The sequence below is a fragment of the Podarcis bocagei genome (assembly GCF_964188305.1).
Source record: "Podarcis bocagei genome assembly, chromosome: 5".
NCBI classification, from domain to species: Eukaryota; Metazoa; Chordata; class Lepidosauria; order Squamata; family Lacertidae; genus Podarcis; species Podarcis bocagei.
The window spans coordinates 55,912,875-55,935,336 of record NC_138129.1 but is presented as its reverse complement, the minus strand read 5'-3'; the positions used below and the strand labels follow the sequence as shown (position 1 = coordinate 55,935,336).

Below are 22,462 nucleotides of genomic sequence, written 5' to 3'. Positions count from 1 at the left end.
TTCTTTTTATGGAATTTGGCTTGTAGAAACATGTGGCTCCATATTTTGAGATGGAGAAACAATTTTGCACTAGGGTCGCATCTTTAATTCCGTACTGGAAAGTTGGCCATACCCAAACCCAACTTGGCAGCCGTAGGGAATCAAATCCACAAGAAAGGTTGGATCTAAAAGCATTGGCATCATGTGAACTGCATCTTGAATGGGTGAGATACAACCTCATCTTGATTGGGATGAAGAACATCTCACCGACCAACAGTAGCTTCAGTTTATTAGCCTTTGTTCCCTCTTTTACTTTGTGAATTTTTTCAGGGCCTGCAATGTGACATTTTGATTGCATGAAATGAGAAACAGAGCTGGGTATTGACAGCACCTTACAGCAGTTCTCCAAGATGGTGAGGCTCATTTGACAATGAGAAAGCGAGCCTTTAGCGTTATCAGCCCAGTCCTGTGGCAAACCCTCCCAATAGAGATTCAGTGGGTGCCTCTGTGCCAACTCTTAAAAACCTGCTGAATTTCTGTCTATTCTGCCTGGCCTAAGTGGGCAGTTAAAGAGTACATCCCCCACAACAGTCTATTGATGTTCACTTTTTAAATTATTGCTTTTAACTTCTTTTTAACTTTTATGATTTTATTGTCTGATTTTGGTTGTATATTGTTGTTATTTTTGTGATATATTTTTATGATATACTGGTATATAATTTTTTTTAAATACAGTGGTACCTCAGGTTACATATGCTTCAGGTTACAGACTCCGCTAACTCAGAAATATGTTTCAGGTTAAAAACTTTGCTTCAGGATGAGAACAGAAATCAGGCTCTGGTGGCGCAGCGGCAGCAGGAGGCCCCATTAGCTAAAGTGGTGCTTCAGGTTAAGAACAGTTTCAGGTTAAGTACGGACCTCCGGAACGAATTAAGTACTTAACCTGAGGTACCACTGTAAATAAATTCCAGAGCAAACCACATCCAGCAGCTTCATGTAGGTGTTAAACAGCATGAGGTGTTGAGATACAACCACATGGAATGCTGTAGTGTAAATGCCATGAGCCACACAAGTTTATTGGAACATGCAAAACATGGCGATCTATTCTATCCCCTGCCCCCAGTGCTGTAATTATATTAAACCAGACAGCAGGTACACACCAGGAAAGTAAAAACAAGTGATGTAGGCAGTGGCCCTCGCATGCATGAGACATAAAGCAACATTACTTTTTCGGAATTGGCAGCAATACAGGAGGTAAAAATACAGCCTCCTGTCTCTCACGCAAAGCACTCAACAATAGCTTAAGTGGATCCTGGAATCAGTGGATCCAAGATGTTTCTATACCTAAGCCCATTCAACCACAGTGCTTGTCCCCCAATAAACCTCCATGTCCAGTCTAACCCTACTTGTGTTCCTTAGCCTGACTTGCATCAAATATAATCTCATATAAGAGTAGTTGAAGTTGGACTAAAATAATACAGCAGTAAAAGGTAGCTGTACCGGCATATAAGGGGGGAAAAATCTAAAATGGGCAATACCTTTTGAGGAGATTTCACCCCTCCCATATCCAAGAATCTGCTGATGAGTCTGGTGATTTTCCAGAGAGGAGGGTCGGTGTTCTACTCCTTACTTACAGTATTCCGCTCCAGCCTAACATCAGTCAGTCAGTCAGTCAGTGTGTGTGGGGGGGGGGGGGAGAGAGACTGAGTGTTAGAGAGAGGTCGTGTGTATAGATAAGGTTGCTGCTAAGAGCAGCTGCAGACACTCAGTGCAGTTCAGCATTCATTTAAGCTTAGACCTCCTTTAGCTCTGTATATAGTTGTGTATTATAGTTGTAGATAGAATAAAATAAGCTATTCTACAGAGCTGCTCTCCGAGTCGTTTATGCTCTGCTATACTCTGCTGTACTCTGCTGTGCGACGACTGTCTTCTTGTTGGAGTGAATCCGGTGCTCACAACTCTAAGCTGTGAATCCACAGCACTTTGACCTGTTCCTGTGCAGAAGGTGGTCTCTGGAAGTGCTACCCAGCTCGCCTAGCCCAGTCCAGTTTGAGTCCAGTTGGTGGCACTGGCTCAAGGGCGATGCTGACACCTTTAACAGGCTAATCAAAATGGCACAAAATAGGGCTCAAATTTTGAGTTTCCTTGAATTCTTCAGGGACCAGGAGAGCTTTAAAAGTCCACATGTCAGCAAAGAGAAGGTCCAGTGTTATCTCTGGTCACAAATTCCTGTTCTAAGATTACTCATCATTTTATTCCTCAGTAGCACTCACTCAAGGCAGTATAAGGGGAACGGTCTGTAGCAAAAGGTGCACAGGTGTGTTGTTGAATAACTGACCCAGTTGAGAGAGATTGCCATTATCATGATTCATATATTTAAGAGCAAAAAGAAGATAAGTTTCTCTAATGAATAAGGTCAATAACAAAATCCTTCATTAATGAGCAATTGTCAACAGAAAAATAACAATTCAGTAACTGCCCTTATTAATAGTTCCTTTGTGTTTCAAACTTCCATGCAAACAAGGATCTGGTAACCAGTAACCCACTTCAGCACTGTAGAAATCAAAGGTCTGAAACTCACAAATATTAAGTATTACCGTGAATGATCTCTGGGAGAGAAGGTCACATTCATCCCTAAAATGAGTAATTTTACCTTAATATTGAAGAGACATTTTATTAAGGTCACCTGTGCCTTATCACTTTAATTAAGAGAGCCTTTTTAATTAACTTTTAACAAGCATGTCATCCAAACTGTAATAATCAAATCTTTCATTTTCGTGCAAAGTAAAGCACTATTTCGCAAAGTTCTTCCCCTTCCCCCATCCTGGGCACAATGTCTTTCTCCAGACACAAAAAGGAAATCACAGCAACAACAAAAATGATACTAGTTACAGATAGGTAGCCGTGTTGGTCTGCCATAGTCAAAATAAAAAAATTCCTTCCTGTAGCACCTTAAAGACCAACTAAGTTAGTTCTTGGTATAAGCTTTCGTGTGCATGCACACGAAAGCTTATACCAAGAACTAACTTAGTTGGTCTTTAAGGTGCTTCAGGAAGGAATTTTTTTTAAAATGATACTGTCTTTACAGTAACACTGACATTTCAAGTTCAAAGCATCCTTCTTCAAGCTTCCCATCCTAATGTCTCATAAGCATTACAAAAGAAAAGACTCTCCAGATTCATCAAAACTAATATTGTTAGTGACTGACCAAATTTCCTTTGCCTAAGCAGATTACTGTAGTGGCTAATGGCCCCGAATGGGTGGGTTGAAGTTTTCTCAATGGGAGCAAATAGTTGGGAAAAGGAAAGGGCTATAGTTCACTGATTGATCACATGCCTTGCCTGCAAAAGGTTCCAGTTTCAATCTCTAGGAAAGGCAGGGCACTCCCAAGCCCAAAAGGCAACCAAGTGAGCTCCAGGCGGTTTACAAGCCCCAAGTTGCTACAGTTTACAGCAACAGGGCTGCACAGATGTAATGGCAGAGCCAACCTGGGATTCCTGCTGGTGCGTCTGTGCAGCCCCAACACATCACTACTACTGTCCTGCCTGAAACAGATAAACTATAGTGGTCCCTGTGACAGGAGGTTGGCCCTGCAGTGCTGTCACACCATCAAAACATAGGCATTCAAAGCATTTCACATCCTATATCCTTTTAAATGTGCTTGTGGGAGAGGAGGGTTATTACAAAATCATAGAATTGAAGAGCTGGAATGGATCATGAGGATCATCTATTGGTTTGTTTTTGTTTTTGCTGTTTTATATTGTATTTTTATGCTGTGAACTGCCCTGAGATCTTTGGATAAAGGGTAGTATACAACTTTTAATAACAATAGCAATAACAATAACAAAATCGCCTTACTGTACTTTTTGCAACAACCTTGTAAGGTAGGTCACTATTATTAGCTGTGTATTGCAGAGAGGGTCTGAGGCTCAGAGACATATTGGCTTTTAAAAAGATGGTAAGTTCATGGCAGTGGCAAGACTCAAGCAAGGGATCTTCATTTGAAGCTCAGTCTCATAAGACATGCAACACAAGATCTCTTATTGATTCATCACTCTGGTTGATGACTGCTAATAAGACGGGGAGAAATTCAATATTGTTCTGATTTGATCATTCTGCATGCACAAGCATTTCAACTTCCCAGACAAAACAACACCTCCTCTCTGCTGTTCTGGAGGGTTTGGAGGAAGTACTTGTACCTGGCCCATTGCATTTGCTCTTGCTTGCTGCCACGTAGTACACCAAACCTCCCAAGTTGTGATTTGGAGGCTCTGTAGGATGGCAGTCTTTAGAGCTTACAGTGAAGCACTTGATTCTTCTTACTGATCTTGCATTTCTTATCTAGAGACTTCTCGCAGATTCCACAGGCAGCTTGAAAAGTCCGTAAAACCATAAAAAATTGTTCTTGGCTCAGGAAATTCACCCGCTTTGAACCACATCATTACTTTGTGATGATGAACACTTAAAACAAACTTTTGTTTAGCAGTAATGTACAGAGCCTAAACCTCTCACCTGCGAGCTCGAGCCATTCTATACAAAACAAGCACTCCTCCTTGTGGCAATCTGGAGTAATGAAGATGAGTACGGCCACGTTCTGAGTCTTGTCATTTAGCAGGGCTTTCTTCCAAAATGCATAGCTACAAGTCAAACACTCCCCCCTCCCATCTGTAGTCAAGTACAAATATCACTAGGATGGTGTTTGGATTTTCAGACAGCTCTGCCCTACTTCCCCCACATGTGTTCCTACAAAAAACAGTGGTGTATTTTAAAGTAGAGCCGCTATGTTTTGCAGACACATAATGGCAATGATTCACCAGTAGGTTATTTGAGAACAAAATTTTATTTGTGTACATTTTAGAAGTTTTTTTACAATTTGCTGCTCCATGGAATTATACAGTTTTTTCTGGTTGCAGAAAATGGCGCTGGGAGGGGGGTTGGAGAGAAAAACACTGCATTCATGGCATCTGTAAGAGTGACAAAAGGAATCAATCCCAATTGTTTAAACGACACAATTAAACCCCAAATTCAATATTGGTAGCATATTTTTTAAAAAAATAAAAAATACAGTTGTTTCAGTTTTCAAACAGATAGCAGAATACATAGCAAGAAAACATACTCACTTCGATTAATATTCGTAAAATTCAAACACCGCAATATCACTACAATGAGGATTCTTATCTAATGACTAACTTTACGGAAGGACTTTCTAAAAGGTTTTGTTGGTAACACTTCAGGTCATTTGATACTATGTTGGCTTATTTGATAGCATACAGACAGGATCAACATACATAGATCCATTACCCCCAGCACATTGAAGTGCAGTAAATGCCACAATCAAAGCATGTGAAGCATTCTGCACACAAACTATGGTTATACAGGTTTCCTATCTGAGCAGTTGAAGAAGTCCTTTGTGTACCCATCCATCTTCAAGCTTCCTTTGACTCAGGCCTGAATTTAGTTCCACTGAATCCCTTTTTGTCTTCCTGCTGTAGCAGACAATCACTACAAATAGATTACCTTTCCTTTTTGGGAGAGACAAGTCCAAGAACACAGCATGCTTATAAACACCAGGTTCATCCCCACTTCCAGGAAATGCTCACCAGCTAGCTAGCTACCTACCAACAAGAAGGATCCCAGCTCCCAAATTCACTATTTTAGGCCTTAAGCATGTCTACTAAGGCATAAGCAAATCGCAGAGATTGTCCTTCACAGCAGAAAGGGAGAAGAGTAGATTTTCCAATTTTCAAAGATGTATATAGAATGATTTTTGTGGGGGAAGGGGGGAATTGATGATGATTTTAATCAGCTTTAGTGATTGTTATTACAAGTAGGAGCAGTATGTTAATTTATAACAGTGGTTCAAACTATGGTCATAAGGAACCAAGAGTTCCATAGATGCTTATTAAGGGATCCTCAGAAAAACTAAACAAAACTGGTAACAATGGATCAGGAGAGGGTTTCCTGGAATGTGTGTCCTGCATGGAGTACTCAGTCTGCAAGGAGTAACAGCTGGGCTGCAACAGACCTTCCTAAAGTCCTTTGTGAGTGCACACCAAAATACTCCCCAGAATCCTGTGCAACAAGCAGATTCTATGGCAGATATACAGGGCTCTCTTTGCAGACAATCAAGGTTTCCCTGTGGGAAAGTAACTGAAAAGCCAATTCTCTAGAATAAGACTATGTGTTGGTTTGTACATGCTCTGAGAAAAGTTGGCCATGATTCCCCCCACAAAATAGCTGCACCTTTCAAAGTTTTTGCAACTAATCTCAATAACATGGTGTATTTTAATGCAAAAATCTCATCCTAATACCGCACATTTTCACTTAGGCTTCCTACTTCTTGAGAACACAGGTGAAGTCAAAGCACAAATGTTCAGCTGGCCAAAGTCAATTGCAGTTCCTTAATTATATTTTAATTAAAAGACAAAATATATCACTAAAAGCTATTCTGTGAGAGAGAGACAAAAATAGGAAAAATAATAGTTGTAAACATAGTTAAAATGGTAGCTTATGAAGCAACCACCACAAGAAACCTTAATGAGTGTAGTAATAAGTATGCATCATCACATTTCTCAGATCCTATTCAATGGACATTTTAAGAAAAGAAAAAAGAATAATAACCCCACAGATTTAAGTAACCAGCCCCATATTTTTATGCCATTTTTAAATTAAAGAAATGTGCAATTAGAACAGTTGTGCAAGCATTTCAGTATGTTTTTGTTATCCAAATTAATCAAGTTATTAAAAACTCATTTCTGCCACCAGCAACACATTAAATTTAAATGATACAGATCTAGTATGCTTTTATGATGGTCAAACCATTTCAAACGTATAACTGAGTCGAAATGTTCAAGTTATACAATTTTAGCGGAAAATATAATCATAAGAATTTCCCCTCCAACCTATCTCAAAACATACACTTCAAATCACTGAATAAATAATTTTGTTACAAAGCTTCTAGATTAATTTTATCATGCAGCTAGAGTTGTGTGGCAAGTGAACGTTACCGTAATAGCTGCTTTCAAATATCTGATTTCTTAACCCTTGTGGGTACTGCAAATACAAAATGCCCATATTACTTGCAAATACACAGACACCTAAATGTGTGCAGCACCTATATAATCTGAATCCTCAGTCCTAAATGCACTAGGCTTGACCCAACTTAAGTTAGGCTGCAGTCCTAACCCTCTGAGATGGTATGTATTTGCCTGGTTTTGCTGTGATGGAGGCTTTTGCTGTGCTCAGGGGGATAGACAGTGCAAAACTCGCAAAATGGGATTATCAGGATGGATCCTGCAGGAGCTGTTAAGGATTGCTCTGCTGATTGCATTCTCCCATTAAAATCAATGGGATTAAAATTAATCATGACTAAACTTTTCAAATTGATTTCAGTGGGACCTAAGTGCAACGTAGATTGAATCCAACCCACCGATTATAAACTATAAAGTATGCAATTTCCAGATACTGTTGCTCCTCATTATCTTTGGAAAAGCATGTGTGGGATACAGGGAGCACCAAAATGTGAAAGCAACGGGACAACTTCCAAGTAGTGTGGTTAATAGTGGGGTGCCTCATGAGGGTCATTGCTTTATTAGCAACCAAATAAACAAGAACTATTCAATACAAAGGGGATACTCTGTTTAAAACTTTTGCTTACAGCAATTGTCTGTCATTTAAAACAGCAAATATCATTATTATTTTTAAAAAAACACATACGATTTCCCCATATTTGGTCCAAAACTAAAAGAAAAAGAAACCGAAAAGAAATTCAGCAGGCCCTCTTACTTATATTTACAATTTCAGTATGCGGGATTCTAAAAAATAACATGGCTTTGGGCAGTAAGAAGAGAAAAATTAAGGGGCTCACCAGATGCTTTCTGAAAATAGCTAGGATTAGCATTTAATTACTATTTTTGTTCTGCAATTAGGGTTCTTTACCAGTTGCAAATCTTTTTGACTGTATCTATCTTAATGACAAGCCACATCTAATTCTAACTCATATTTTAAACCAGGTTTTTGAATTAACCATTTTTAAACTGTTTTCAACACAAAAGTGTTTAAAAAGGCATATTTTATCACCATTATAAAATGAACTATAGTAGCAGCTCTTAAAGCAAGATTCAATCAAGTTTGAAAACAGTGTTCAAGTAGAGAACTAGCCTTCTTTATCAAAGATCTTCACAACTTTGCCAAAAACCTGCAAAAGAAAAGACATTGCATAATTTTTCTACATTATACCAACAAGAATGTTTCATGAATACTGCAAACAATTATTTATTGCACTTATTAGCTGCTTTTTAAAAATGAAAAATAAACTCAAGTGATGTATCAAAAAAGCACACACTACACATTAAAACATAAAATTAAAAGAGAGTAAAAGCTAAAAACACATTCATAGTATAAAAAGGTGGGACAAACACTAACACAAAGTGTTCAGAGCCTTAAAAGTAAAGCAGGGATGGAACTGTGAGTTTCTTATAATCACTATGTTCAACAGGCCTATTCAAGTTACAATCTACCACCATGCACAGCCAGGTTGGGGTAGCACCCAGCCTAAGGCAATTAGAGGTGATAACAGACGTAAACATTTTAGAGCAGTGATGGAGGCAGCTTGGAAATCAGGTAGTCAATGAAACACAGAAGAGACAGGATTGACAGTGAAATCAGTATTTTCTAACTGATATATCTGTCATTGAAGTTGATGCGAGGCCTGTGGACGATATTCAGTGTTGCACAAGAAAACTTACACTCGCACAATGGGACTTCTGCCCCCTCCTATTTATCTGATCAAGGGTCCCCAATCTTTTGCAGATTTTGGGGGTGCATAGAGGATTTCAGGGGATAGAATGAAACTAATGATGTCTGTTCTCCTGACAGAAGGCCATAGTTGTATTTCAACTGCCTGTCTTCACTATATAAATTGTCCCCTTGATAATAATTTTTGGTTGCACTGATTTGAACATTTGAATGTCATCTGCAGTACAAAAATCAGAAACTATAATGGAGGGTCTCAAGGAGCTTCCAATCCTGGCAATCAAATTTATAGTGTGATCCCTGGAGTGCAAGCTCAGAATTCTGCAGCCAAGTCACTAACACTTACCAAGAAGAGGAAGGGCAAAGTGGCAAGGGAGGTCAGGACTGCATGGACACACTGGCAGAGAATCCAGCGCTCATGTCAATGTGCTCTCAAAATTCCAATCTCAGTGCCACCCCATTGCTCCCCCTCATGGTAAGTAGAAGCAATGCTAATGCTATTGCTGCAGCTCTGTCTCACTGTGCCAACCACATCAACCATTGTGCCATCCTGTCTTAGACAATAAGGGCATGCCAATTGTAGGATGAAGTACACAGCACTTGGGTCCATGCCCTATTCCTGTACGCATGGTGCCCTGAAGAAACCCCCTGCACACCTTCAATCTTATGTGCAGCCATGCTTGTGACTGGGATCTGGGTAGCTGTTTTGAATTGATGATCTGAAAATAGGTGTAAACTGCTTAACTGTTAAGACATTTCTGTTTTAACGCTGGCCACAGATTTACCTGGTATCTTTCCCACGTAAGAGAAAGAAGATAATTTAAAATGCAATGAAGAGTTGGGATATTTGAGCCCCAAGAAAATCCTGGCGCTTGTGTGTGGTTAATAGGTCATGTAAAGAAATTCAAAACCAAACCTTCCCTCTTCACAACTTACCTCATCAACAGATTTAGAGGCATCTACTTTCCTAACTTTGCCCATTTTCTCATAGAGGTCTATTATGGGCTTGGTAGACTCTAGATACGTATGGATTCTAAGGGAAAGAAAGATACAGCAAAGTCATGAAACTGAAAAGCATGAGGAAGTCTAACACAGAAATTATACATGGACACGGTACCTCTTTTCCAGACTTTCTCTGTTGTCATCACTTCTGCCACTGCTCTTTCCTCTTTCAAGGCAACGGTTAATACATACCTTCAAACAAAAATAAAAGGGTTATTGAAACATGAAGCCACTATCAAAACATGAAGCCACAAGAAGTAAACAAAATACTTTGCTTTTTTAAGGTACAAGACTAAAACTATGTATTAAACATTTTGCATGAATATATTCAGCTTACGTTTCATTACTTATGCTGTATATCAATAACACCACTTTGGGAAACTTTTAAGTGAAATAAGAACTTAGACCTTATTCCAGCCACGTGAAATCTAACATTTCACAATCAGTAGAACAGAAAGGCATCTCCAAAACGGACCTAGCATATTGTGGTAAAAGCCCTTGAAGTCTAATTATCCACTGAAATTCATTGTACCAGGCAAAATTCAACACATATACTGAACTATCGTTTATGTACAGCATTCAAGAATGTATGCAGTCTTTTATTTCCTAAAGAGAATACCCTATCTAATGCAAAGGACAAAGTGATTTTTCAAGATGACAGAACTGGGGGAAAGAGGTGGTTGGTATAAGAATTAATTTTGCCTGAATACTGTAGAATATCAGTGCTCGCAAAGACTTATTCACTGCTGGAAGCAAAAGAAAAAAAGGTATCTCCCACTTTCTACAATTCTAATTGTGCTCTGGTAACCAATACTTCTTTCTGCTATGGGACAGTTCAATAGAACTTATTTCCACCATGTCAGTTAATTGTAATTGCAAGACAATTTTGCCACAAAATTATCTAGGCTTATTGTGGGAAGGAACCAATTAAACATACTATAATTAGTATCAAAATGTATAGAAGGGAAAAGAGAAATGGAACAATGGAACATTTTTCATTGTCTCTCTTCATACAGCACAGAGGAAAGTTGCAAGTGTCTTGATATTGTGATTACCTCATTGTCACAATCAAAAAAGAGAACAAACAATACATCTGCTTTTCCATCCATGGTTTTATTCCAGCCCTGAAGATTGTCTTCATTTCTGGGAAATCCATCAATTAAGAATTTATTCTTCTGTGCATTGGCTTCCATAGTTTCATCCATAGCCTGATAGGTAACAGAGAGCTTATATTAAACATGATTTTCTACAAGCACGGTATTGTGACATCTAAGTAATAATCCCCCTGTACTACAAATACACATGTGCTTTTCATGTGAACTGTTACAGGTGTACCAAATACATTTTTTGCAACCTTAAAGTTAATTCCATACTATCTTAATACCAATATACTTATGGTACAGCTGGAAAAGCATTTAAATGAACAAATGTCTACCACAAAAATAAAATAGATGGGACATTCACACAGAAGGAAACAGGGGAGAGACAGTTTTCACTCATTCCTTGTTCACTCTGCAGCTTGGAGAGAAGATGTTCTGAAAGGCGGAGAATTTCATAGATCAGAATAGGAGATGGCAGTGAGAGCTACAAGAGGGATGAAAGAGAATTGCTTCTCCCTTTCTTTTCTCCAAAGGGAGTCCTTGCAGGATCTCAGCCACTTCCATTCACAGAATGGCAACTCTGGATCCAATCACAGAATTGGGACTCTGCAATACCCCTGCAATACAGGTAAATGCAGCTGTCCCTTACAGGGATCGAACCTGCAACCTTGACATTATCAGCATCATGCTCTAGCCAAATGAATCCTAAATATATACAGCCCATGTAGTCCAATTACTTGCAGCAACGGAGTACAGAATTTATTAATAAAAAACATCCTTCGTAGATGAGTTATTTGCCTATCTCTGGGCTTCACAAACACACAAGACATAACCGGCTGTGCATTCACATAAACAATACTCTTCTATATATTCTTATCACAATAGCAAATGTTTGTCTTGCACGTAGACAACACATAAAGTGCAATAATATAGAAGGAAGCCCCAATGGATCAGTGCATTCATAAAGACCAAATATCTACTGGTTTCTGTTCCACATAGGGTTCTAGCAACCCTAAAAAGCGTTGTTTTTTATGAAAAGCATACAGGTACAAAAGTAATTCATCTATCTGTCTTGCACAGAGGTGGGAAATCTCAGGCCTGGAGCCTGAATGTAGCCCTCCAGGCCTCTCTGCCTGGCACTTGGGCCTCTTCTTATTATTAGTTCCGCTCCACACACCCCTTGAGAGTTCTTTTGCCTGACTGGAATGTCCTTGAACCATGATGTCATCTTGTCATCTCTTGCTTGTTGGGATGGAGAGATGTGCTTAGAAACTTCTGACTTTCACATGTCTAAACGTACCTTACCCAACAAAGTTAAAAGTCACGTTAATTGCTCTGGACATTTTTTCCTCTGGACATGCCCACAAACAGTATGTGCCCCTCCCTTGAAGACTACCCACAAGGGAATGCAGCAATCAGGCTGAAAAAGCTCCCCCCCCCCCCGGCCTTGCATGTTTTTGTTAGCTACTAACAAAGGGAAAGCAAATTTTTATCTAACCACATTAAAGTTTTGTTGTAAACTGTTTTGTTTTGTTTTGTTATAGCTCCCCATGGAAAACTGTATACTCAGCACAGTGATAAAATCTTACCCTCTTTAACAAGCTGATGGTTATCTCAACAGGAACAATTTTTCCATCTTTAATGTAACTTTCAATGAGCTCGCCATACTGAGAGCCCGGTCTCTTCCTCTCATCTCGAAGCAGGTCACCTGCTGAGAGGTGTGTGTAACCGTATTTCTAAAAGAAAAATATACATTTAAGTATCTTTTAATTAAGTATAAGCAACTTCTTAAATGAAATTGGTACGTATTCTTCTTTTTAAATGCACCACATGCATCACTAAAAGACAACATGCAATCCACATATGCATAGAACATTTTCCTTTAGGCTCCCTCACCAAAGTTTAATATGTAACTTTGTAAGAACTCTAACATTTGTTGGAGTTATTTCCTCCATGGAACTTTGCAGAAACCTATTAGTTAATATGTCTTCCATTTCCTCAACACCTTCACATAATCAACAGGATTTTTAAATACACTGAATTTCCCTTATAGCAAGCTCACTTGGACAAATGACTCACACTTCAACCCAGGTGCCAAGGAAAGCTGGAATATAAGGGCAGCCCCATCAGATCAGACAAGGGACCTATCTAGACCAGTATGCTGCTTCCCACAGTGGCCAACCCACAAGTACAGTAGGAAGGACAATATAGGCAACAACTGTTTTGCACAAGGGTTGTGTTCCTGACTCCCCTGCTGTTGGTGAAGCACACATTAAGCCTGCCCCACTCCCTTTCCCAGCCACTTTCAGGTTGTGGGGATGCACATGTGCAAGGTCATGTGTCAACTGGACGCGCATCAATTGGCCTGTAAACCTCTCCAACATTGCTCTCCAGTGACTAGTATTCAGAAGCACTGTACCTCTCAATTTGAAAGTAGCATGCAACAATCATAACTGTTAATAGCAATTGATACTTCTGAACAATTAACTGAAAATAAGGTTATCATTTTGTTACAAGTGTTATCAAATACAACTGTCACCTGAACAGAATCATTCCATCAAGCTGTAGCAGAAAAAGAGAAAGGATGCAAGGCAACGGAGAGCAGTAGATTTTGGTTTCTCCTCTTCCTGAACTGCTTCCATCCTAACTAATCATTACAGTGGTGCCCCGCAAGACGAATGCCTCGCAAGACGAAAAACTCGCTAGACGAAAGGGTTTTGCGTTTTTTGAGCTGCTTCGCAAGACGAATTTCCCTATGGGCTTGCTTCGCAAGACGAAAACGTCTTGCAAGTTTGTTTCCTTTTTCTTAACACCGTTAATACAGTTGCGACTTGACTTCGAGGAGCAACTCATAGAACGCGGTGTGGTAGCCTTTTTTGAGGTTTTTGAAGACTTTGGTGATTTTTGAAGCTTTTCCAAAACTTTCCCGACACCATGCTTCGCAAGACGAAAAATTCGCTAGATGAAAAAACTCGCGGAATGAATTAATTTCGTCTTGCAAGGCACCACTGTATAGGAACTTGTAACTTAGAATTGTTATCCAAGCTTGCTTATTTCCTCCTTCCTTCCTTCCTTCCTTCCTCTCCATTTTCTTTTTCTGATGCATCTTTTACATTGCAAGCCTGAGGGCAGGAGTCTACCTTGCCTTGCTTTTACTGCTCTGTAAGCTACCTGGCTAAAGAGCAGGGTGTGTGGGTGTGTAATTGCACCATAAGTTTCTGCTTGTTTATATAATTACTGTTTACTGCTCTGAATTTAGAATGCTAATTTGGCTAGCACAATATGTAGATGTTACACCAACCCAACAGATGCCAAAGCAGGAACAATTTCATTGTATTCCTGTTCCACCAACAGAAGACTAAAATAAAGTTATGCTAGAAGACGACGTTAGGAATACTGTACACATTCACCTAAATCCCGGTGAAATGTATGTTACTTTGTAAAACATCAAGGCAAAATTTTGCATACTGATATCTCTCAAACTATCCTAGTGGTGTGCTCCATAGCCTTACTATGTATTTTAAACTAATGCTGTATATAAATATTAAGTCCTTTATTCCAAATATTACCTACAGAAGCTATAACCTAAATCAAAACTTTTCATAAGAAGTTTTACCCTGAAAACCCTCACACCGGCATGCAGTATTTCTGTCTGCAGTTGAGGATTATGGTTTTAAAAACATTTTCTATAGAAGAGAACGGGCAGAAATAAATCCCTATTTGGCACCCATTTATGTATCTGTAAATCTAACCCACAACTCAGTTAGCATATTCTGACTTAACTGCTTTGTACTATACATTAAACTTTTTTAAAGAAAATCTTAAGATGCAATTTTATGTATACTTTCTTGAAAGCACTGCACTCAAATCAATGTGCCCTACTGCCTATATAGAGCCATTTACTCAACTTCCAGAATTCCCTATATTTGGAGAGAGTGCAACTGTGAACCTCAATTTTTACAACCACCCAGATAATTGTAATGTGATGACTGTATGATGTACTTGGGTAAGTAAGGTAACAATCCTATATATTCATGGAACTTTGAAGTGTCAGGCATAGCCCTATTGGCTTTAGCCCAAACGTAGCAGAGTTTTCCTGCACAGCGAAGAAGCTAGTTGCGGCAGTAATGACTAGTCAGCTAGACTCAGAATAACTATTTACAGGATTTATTAAAAAGGGAAAAATAAAACCAGCAGAGTTTCTGCATACAAATAAAAGCAAAATAAATCCTCCCTTTCTCTCTCAAAACCATACACAGCACTTCTAACTCCTAACACACCTCACACCAAACTGTGCTAGCATTCCCAAATAACAGAGTTGAGTGCTGCTCGTTAACCAATCAGAGTGAGTAGTTTCTAGGTCAAGCAGACCTGGGCTTTCTGCCAAGAGTAAATTGACACCAGCTTGAGTTAATTGGTGAAGCTAGAATCTGCAAGTTTCCCACGAGAACCAATTAACAGAAACTGAACACCCCCTCACAGATTCTGCTGAACAATTAACACCAAATACACCTATGTAGGAGATCATTTTTCCAGCAAACCTAAACCCTTGCACATTCGCTTGTTCTTTATCTTTGCCAATGGTTTAGTTAACACATCTGCTACATTTTCTTCACTTGATACATAAGTACAGGTGATTACATTGTCTTGTACACAGCAACGCACATTTTGGTATTTTACAGAGATATGTTTTGAACGCGATTTGAAACCCTCTGTTTTACTTAATGTTATACAAGCTTGATTATCAATGTAAACTTGTACTGGTTCTCCACAATTCACATTTAAATCTGTTAACAAATGCTTGAAATAAATCACCTCGTTGCACAATTCACTCAATGCGGCATACTCTGATTCCGTTGATGACACACTTACAACGTCTTGCTTGCGTGACCGCCAGCTGATTAAAGCTCCACCGACCCTTATGACTAGTCCTGTGACAGATTTTCTATCCGGCAAATTTCCCCAGTCACTATCACAGTAGCAACTCAACATTTCATCCTCTGAAGAATTTAATTGTAACATATAGCCAATTGTCTGTTTGAGGTACCTCAGAACTTGTTTTACCCCTTTCCAGGCATTTAGTGTGGGTTTTGAGACCAATCTACTTAATATGCCTATAGCTAATATCAGGTCTGGACCACTGTGCTATATACAATAAACTTCCAATTACAGAGTGATATACATCAGGATGTTCAAATTCAGGACTCTCATCTATGTGAAGTGTTTTTATGAAACCTGGATCCATAGGCACCGCTGCCCCTTTGCAATCCTGCATCCTGTACGTAGTCAGTAGTTGTTTAACTTTGTTCTGCTGACTAATTAGGCAGCTGCCATCTTGGGCCCAGCACACTTCCAACCCTAGATATGTCCTAACCGGGCCTAAGTCTTTTGTACACCCACCTGCAGCCTACAATCTTTGCCCCCTCAGGCGCTGCCACTGGTGTAAAAACCTTGTGCTCATTCAGAGAGGACATCTCTTCCTCCATTGCCTGTTTCCAGCGCTCTGCCTCCTCTTTTGGTAACTTTAACACCTCCTGAAAACTCTTGGGTTCTGCACTTACACTAAACACATTTGCAGTATCTGGGGAAAAACGCACTGGAGGCACTCCTTTGTTTTGTCTTTTAGATCTTCTGGGAGAAAATTTTTCTTCTGACCCACTTTCCTCCTCAGAACTACGACCTCTCTTTTGTTGCTTAGCAACTGGTCTTTGGCTAACTCCACTTTCTTGAGAGCTCTTATCTGAACTTTCCTCCCCCTCAGACTCTGATTCTCTATGTTTACCTTCAGAGTCATGAAGCTCCTGGGAAGGTTCAAACCAAACCTCAGTATTGGCATGTAGTCTCTCCCAGCCACTATGTTCACAAAAACTGGCATTCCTGGAGATCACAATGCCATTCGTCCCTTCAGCAAAGCGGAAACCTTTTCCCAACTCCTGGTAACCCACAAACACTAGCTGTTTGGTCTTAGGATCTCCCTTCTTCCTCATTTGTTTCGGAATTAATACCCAGGCTTTTGATCCAAACACATGCAAATGGTCAATTTTAGGTTTTTTCTGAAACAATTTAAAGTACGGGGTTGTACCTATTGTTTGATGGAAGAGCCTGTTTTGGAGATAACACGCGGTGAGCATGCTCTCCCCCCAATAAGACATGGGCAAATCAGCATCATCAAGCATGGCAAACATCATATCTTGTAAAGATCTGTTTTTTCGCTCTGCAACGCCATTCTCCTCTGGGGAAAAAACGTTCGTTTTTCTATGCCCAATGCCACGCTTTTGTAACCAATCTTTAAAGGCATTTGACATAAATTCGCCACCTCTGTCCGTCTGAATCCTTTTGAGTTTAATGGACAGAAATCTTTCCACAGATGCCACCCAGCCTTTAAACTTAGTGAACACGTCACCCTTATTTTTCATGGGAAAAACCCAAGAATAACGCGTGGCGTCATCCACAATTGTTAGTGAAAAGCGCGATCCACCCCTGCTTACAGCAAATGGACCAATTACGTCCATGTGAACCAGCTGTAGCGGTGACTCACTAACTCTGTCACTTCTGGGGTAAGAGACTCTGTGGGTTTTAACCTTTTTACAGACATTACAATCAAGGTACTTGTTACAACTCTTTAAATTACCCCCATCAGCCAATTCAGACATTTTTAGTACACTTTTCCAGCAAGCATGCCCCATTTTCCTATGCAATAAGTGCACACAGTTGTCATGTATAGCTTTGTTATTCACTGCAGGCTGAGATTTACTGACTACTGCTGCAACTTGAGATCCTGCTTTAAGCCAAAACAAGCCTCCCTCTGACTTAGCAGTGCCTAAAATCTCACCAGCCTTCTTAATAATGCAACTGTCTCCTTCAAAATACACTTTAAACCCAGCTTTTAGCAAACAATCTACAGACATCAGATTGCTCCTTAATGACGGCACACAAAGTACATTTTGCAGACATTCACGAAGACAAGGAACAAAAACTGCACCCCCCGAAATCACTTCGGAAGTACTTCCGTCTGCTAGAGCCACCTGGCTGCGCTGTGCTGAGTTCTTGGAAACAAACAATTCATCTGAATTTACGATGTGGCGAGACGCTCCCGAATCGACCACCCAGACCGCTTGTTTCTCATCAGCAATCTTGACCTCGCCGGTCACCAGCTGAGCCGACTGTTTTTGTTTGAAGAATTTCTTTTTCTGCTGCTGCTGCTGCTGATCTCGTCTCTGCTCCTGCACCGGCAACTGAGACTTGACCAACTCCGGACATTGTCGTTTTAGATGCGCTGAAGACCCACATCGGAAACAACGCCTAACAGCAAACGCTGACTCCTCACCAGTACGCTGCTTTTGCTTCACCTCTGGCACGGCATGAGAACTCCTTCCAAACCGCCCGCCAGTAGAAGTCTCTGCAGCCAACGACCTTTCTTGCCTCTTCTGCCATTCTTCAATCAAACGCCCAGTAACGTAACTGACTGATAGATCACGCTCCGGTATGCCTTCTAGAGACAAAACTAAATTATCCCAGCTTTCCGGGAGAGAACTCAAAATAGCCACCTTCTCCTGCTGGTCTAGCGCACAGTCTCTTTCCTGTAGCGCAGAAAACTTTAACTGTAAACTGTGTAGGTGTTCCTGCATTGTAACCCCAGGCTGTAACATTGCCTTGTACAATGCCTTGCGAATGAACAGCTTGGAAACCGCTGTCTCACGCACATGGAGTTCTTTAAGTGCTTGCCACACACCTCTAGCTGTCTTGATTCCCCTCACATACGGCAACTGGGAATCTTCCAGCCCCAAGACAATTGTGGCCCTTGCTCTTTGGTCTTTATCGAGGTCTTCATCATCAGGCTTCGTAGGAAACTTACTCACCACTTGCCAGAGACGATCCCTCTGCAGCACTGCCTGCATGCGTTCCGACCACAGCAAGTAATTGGAGTCATTCAGACGCTCAAAAGCCATCTGAACTGGTTGTGAGGCCATCTTGAGAGCGATGTCCCTGGAACCCGGAACCAGCTACTCACGACCACCGAGAGAGAAAACAGGAACCACAGCACCCAGCACTCGCACGCTGCAGCTGTTGTCCTTGTGTCCGCTGCGTCACCAGCTCACCACGGTCAGGAACCAGCCAGGAACAACAACTTCTGGAACTACTGGAACCAACGCCGTTGATGCTGACACCACCGCAACTCAGGCTGGCAGTACAATGCCCATAACCTCATGGAACTTTGAAGTGTCAGGCATAGCCCTATTGGCTTTAGCCCAAACGTAGCAGAGTTTTCCTGCACAGCGAAGAAGCTAGTTGCGGCAGTAATGACTAGTCAGCTAGACTCAGAATAACTATTTACAGGATTTATTAAAAAGGGAAAAATAAAACCAGCAGAGTTTCTGCATACAAATAAAAGCAAAATAAATCCTCCCTTTCTCTCTCAAAACCATACACAGCACTTCTAACTCCTAACACACCTCACACCAAACTGTGCTAGCATTCCCAAATAACAGAGTTGAGTGCTGCTCGTTAACCAATCAGAGTGAGTAGTTTCTAGGTCAAGCAGACCTGGGCTTTCTGCCAAGAGTAAATTGACACCAGCTTGAGTTAATTGGTGAAGCTAGAATCTGCAAGTTTCCCACGAGAACCAATTAACAGAAACTGAACATATATACGTAATCACATTTTGTGCAACATTTACGATAGGGCTGTAAATGCAGCTAGGACTGAAATGAAAGATATGACATAGTTGTATATGGAATGTCTTGTCCTTGCTTCACTTATTTCAAAATAGTGATATCATCCAAAGCAGGGAACAGATTGTATTCCAAAGTGCATCCCTTTACTTCAGGCATCACCAACCTTCGGCCCTCCAGATGTTTTGGACTACAATTCCCATCATCCCTGACCACTGGTCCTGTTAGCTAGGGATCATGGGAGTTGTAGGCCAAAACATCTGGAGGGCCGCAGTTTGGTGGTGCCTGCTTTACTTTATCCTATATACATCCAAGTTTTTTCTGGTCATACCTATTCAGACAAGTAAATTGCTGCCCTTGAGGGCACTTTTGCAAGAAGGGCAAAATTGTGCTCTCTCCTTCATATACTGGATGGCAAAATCCTCAGTTACGGGGATCTTAAAAGGCTGGGGTAAAATGTGTACTGCATTTCTTGCCTTGTAAGACAAATCTTTTCTGGTCAGCATTTTGCCAATACAAATAATGGATTTTAGTGACGCAATGAAAGTACCAGTTTTACAGTTGGGAGCCACACCCAAGCTGTGAGTCATTACTAAGAATCATTATGACATGTGACCTATGCCTTATTCCTTCCTTTGCTCACTGTATGTGGTGTAAGATTACAAATGGTAGTACTGCAATGGTACTGAGAAACTAGTCAAACTCATAGTGCTCACATGGGGGTTGGCAACATAAACTTGGCTACATTCCGCATACAGTGGCAATTCGGTTTACAATCCGTTCCGGAAGTCCACTCTTAAACCGAAACCGTTCTTAAACCAAGGCGTGCTTTCCCTAATGAGGCCTCCGCCACCAGTGCCCTTCCACTGTTCGGATTCCGTTCTTAGACCGAGGTAAAGTTCACAAACCAGGGCACTACTTCTGGTTTTGTGGAGTTCGTAAACCGAATCGTTTGTAAACCGAGATACCACTGTACTTGTGCAAAGTTCAAAAATACAATGGCAGAGGTCTCCAAAACAGAAGGTGCCAAAATCCATTATTTTTTGTTTCAATTGATTAAGGTGAAAGCTAAACTGAAGGATTAAGCACTGAGCTGCAATGTATGCTGTCATCATCACCACAGATTACACAGAAAAGATTACATTCAGAGTGGAATAAGGTATTAGAACACATAACTCAACATGCATTTATACCATTTATGACTTAATTGTGTTGCCAACTTTTGATTTCAGCATGAATTGTGCCAGAAAATTTGTGACTCATACCACCCCCTATTTTTAACAAGTTATGTTTGTGGTCTCCAATCCTGCAAAGGAAACCCTGCCTGCCTCAAGAGAGAGAGGCTTAAATAGACCACTCCTTGGTTCTTTCCAGCAAGCTTCCTAAGGCAGAAGTGCTGTGTGTACTTGCCTCAACGTGTAATTGGAGCCTTGAAGTTGGACATGGTTTTGATGCGAGTGTCTAGAACTTAGGGGCATACTTATATTACAAACAGAAGTCAGTTTAAACCCAACAGCATCTCCCAACGAATCTTAAGACCAGCAGCTTATTCATTATGAAGATTCTTTCAATTAGTTGGAAGCCATGAGAGTTGAATAGCTCGAACCATTCCCCAGTTAAAGAATGAATGCAAAGGTGCACAAGATTGCTTCCCCCCCTTTACCCTCCAAACATAAGATCTTCATAAGTTACTAACAGAAACAATCACGCCAGAGGTTTAGATGAGCATTGAACCCAAGCTTTTTCTAGCCCGCAATATAACCACCACCGCCTTCCATAAGCACCTGCTTAGTTACTGAGAATCGGTCCTTTTTTGTGCCTGACTGTAGAATACCTTCCCCTGAAGCATCCCTGACACGTCTACAGCTTTTGCTTATCTATTTTTTTCTGTTGAAAAGAAAATATTCTTTTATTATCAGGTGTATCTTATAAGATCCGTTGCCCTGCTTACCGTGCAACTGCTATTTCTAGCTCCGAGCCTCAACACCAGACTCGTAGCATATTTGATCCCACCGGTATCAAGTCGGGTCCAAACCATTTGAGAATCTCGAGGGCCACAAGCCAAGTCGGTCACAACTACAACCCCCATCATCCTCTGGGCGCCGGTTGACAGGGACTAGGGCGCTTCTACGGGCGCGCTGCTTGCTAGGCATGGTAGTTCTATCGCGGAGGGAAGAAAGAGGGAGAAGAGACGTGGTGCCCTTTCCGTCCCTTACCTCCACAACGCGGGCGCACTGGGTCCCCTTTCCGGCGCCAGGCCCGCCGAGAACGAACACGACCACCGGCTTCATGAGGAGCAGCAAGCGAGGGGAAGGGGCGGAAGAAGAAGCCAAGGACGCCGCCGCCGCGCCCAGCCGAGGAGCCGAGGGACCGACACGAGCCGCGGAAGCCAAGAGGCAACGACAGAACATACGCCGGGGGGAAGCGCCGCGCCGGCAGGGATGGTGGGCTCGCTAACTGTCCCGACGCCACCTCACTCCTCCGGCTGAGGTGGCTGCTGAGGTGTCACCGGGAAGGGAAAGCGCTTCCGGGTTCCCGCCCGGTCACTCTCGCTGCTGCTGTTGGGGGAGGGGCGACATGGCGGGCAAGGAGGGCGGGGCCAGGGGATAGGGCGGGGCTACGCGCCTGTGCCCGCGCGGCGTCCCGTGAAGGGCTCCGGAGCAGAGGCTGTTTTAGACGGGGGTCGGGTCGCCTAGTCTAGGAGGGATCCTACGTGGATGAGGAGGGGACACTTTCAGGAACAACTAAAAAAAAAACAAAGAAACGCGTATGTGTGTACGCGCGCACACGCACACATATACATATACACACAGAGAGATGGACATCTAAAAATACCTATTCTCGTTTGGAAGTATATATGGATTTATGCATGCGATACGCGCCCGAAAGGAGCTTCTTGTAGGTCTCTGTCCTTTCTGCGATTGCTTGCAAACTTTTGGCAGCAGAAATGCTACT

The 22,462-nt window shown here is 41.4% G+C and overlaps 1 protein-coding gene across 2 annotated transcripts; it reads right to left on the bottom strand.

Annotated features, from left to right (window-relative positions):
• Window positions 1–4,800: 4,800 nt before the first annotated feature.
• On the bottom strand, window positions 4,801–22,103 carry CMPK1 (cytidine/uridine monophosphate kinase 1). 2 transcript variants are annotated; one of them, XM_081195353.1, is made up of 6 exons: window positions 21,724–22,103; window positions 12,425–12,571; window positions 10,791–10,943; window positions 9,851–9,927; window positions 9,670–9,766; window positions 4,801–8,176 (listed from the first exon to the last, which is right to left on the bottom strand). In XM_081195353.1, exons 1-6 carry the CDS (start codon window positions 21,916–21,918, stop codon window positions 8,135–8,137), a joined length of 711 nt encoding a protein of 236 aa, XP_081051479.1. In that variant the 5' UTR covers window positions 21,919–22,103; the 3' UTR covers window positions 4,801–8,134. The 2 variants fall into 2 exon arrangements, with proteins under 2 accessions (XP_081051479.1, XP_081051480.1); XM_081195354.1 differs by lacking the exon at window positions 21,724–22,103 and adding an exon at window positions 21,459–21,696.
• Window positions 22,104–22,462: the final 359 nt, after the last annotated feature.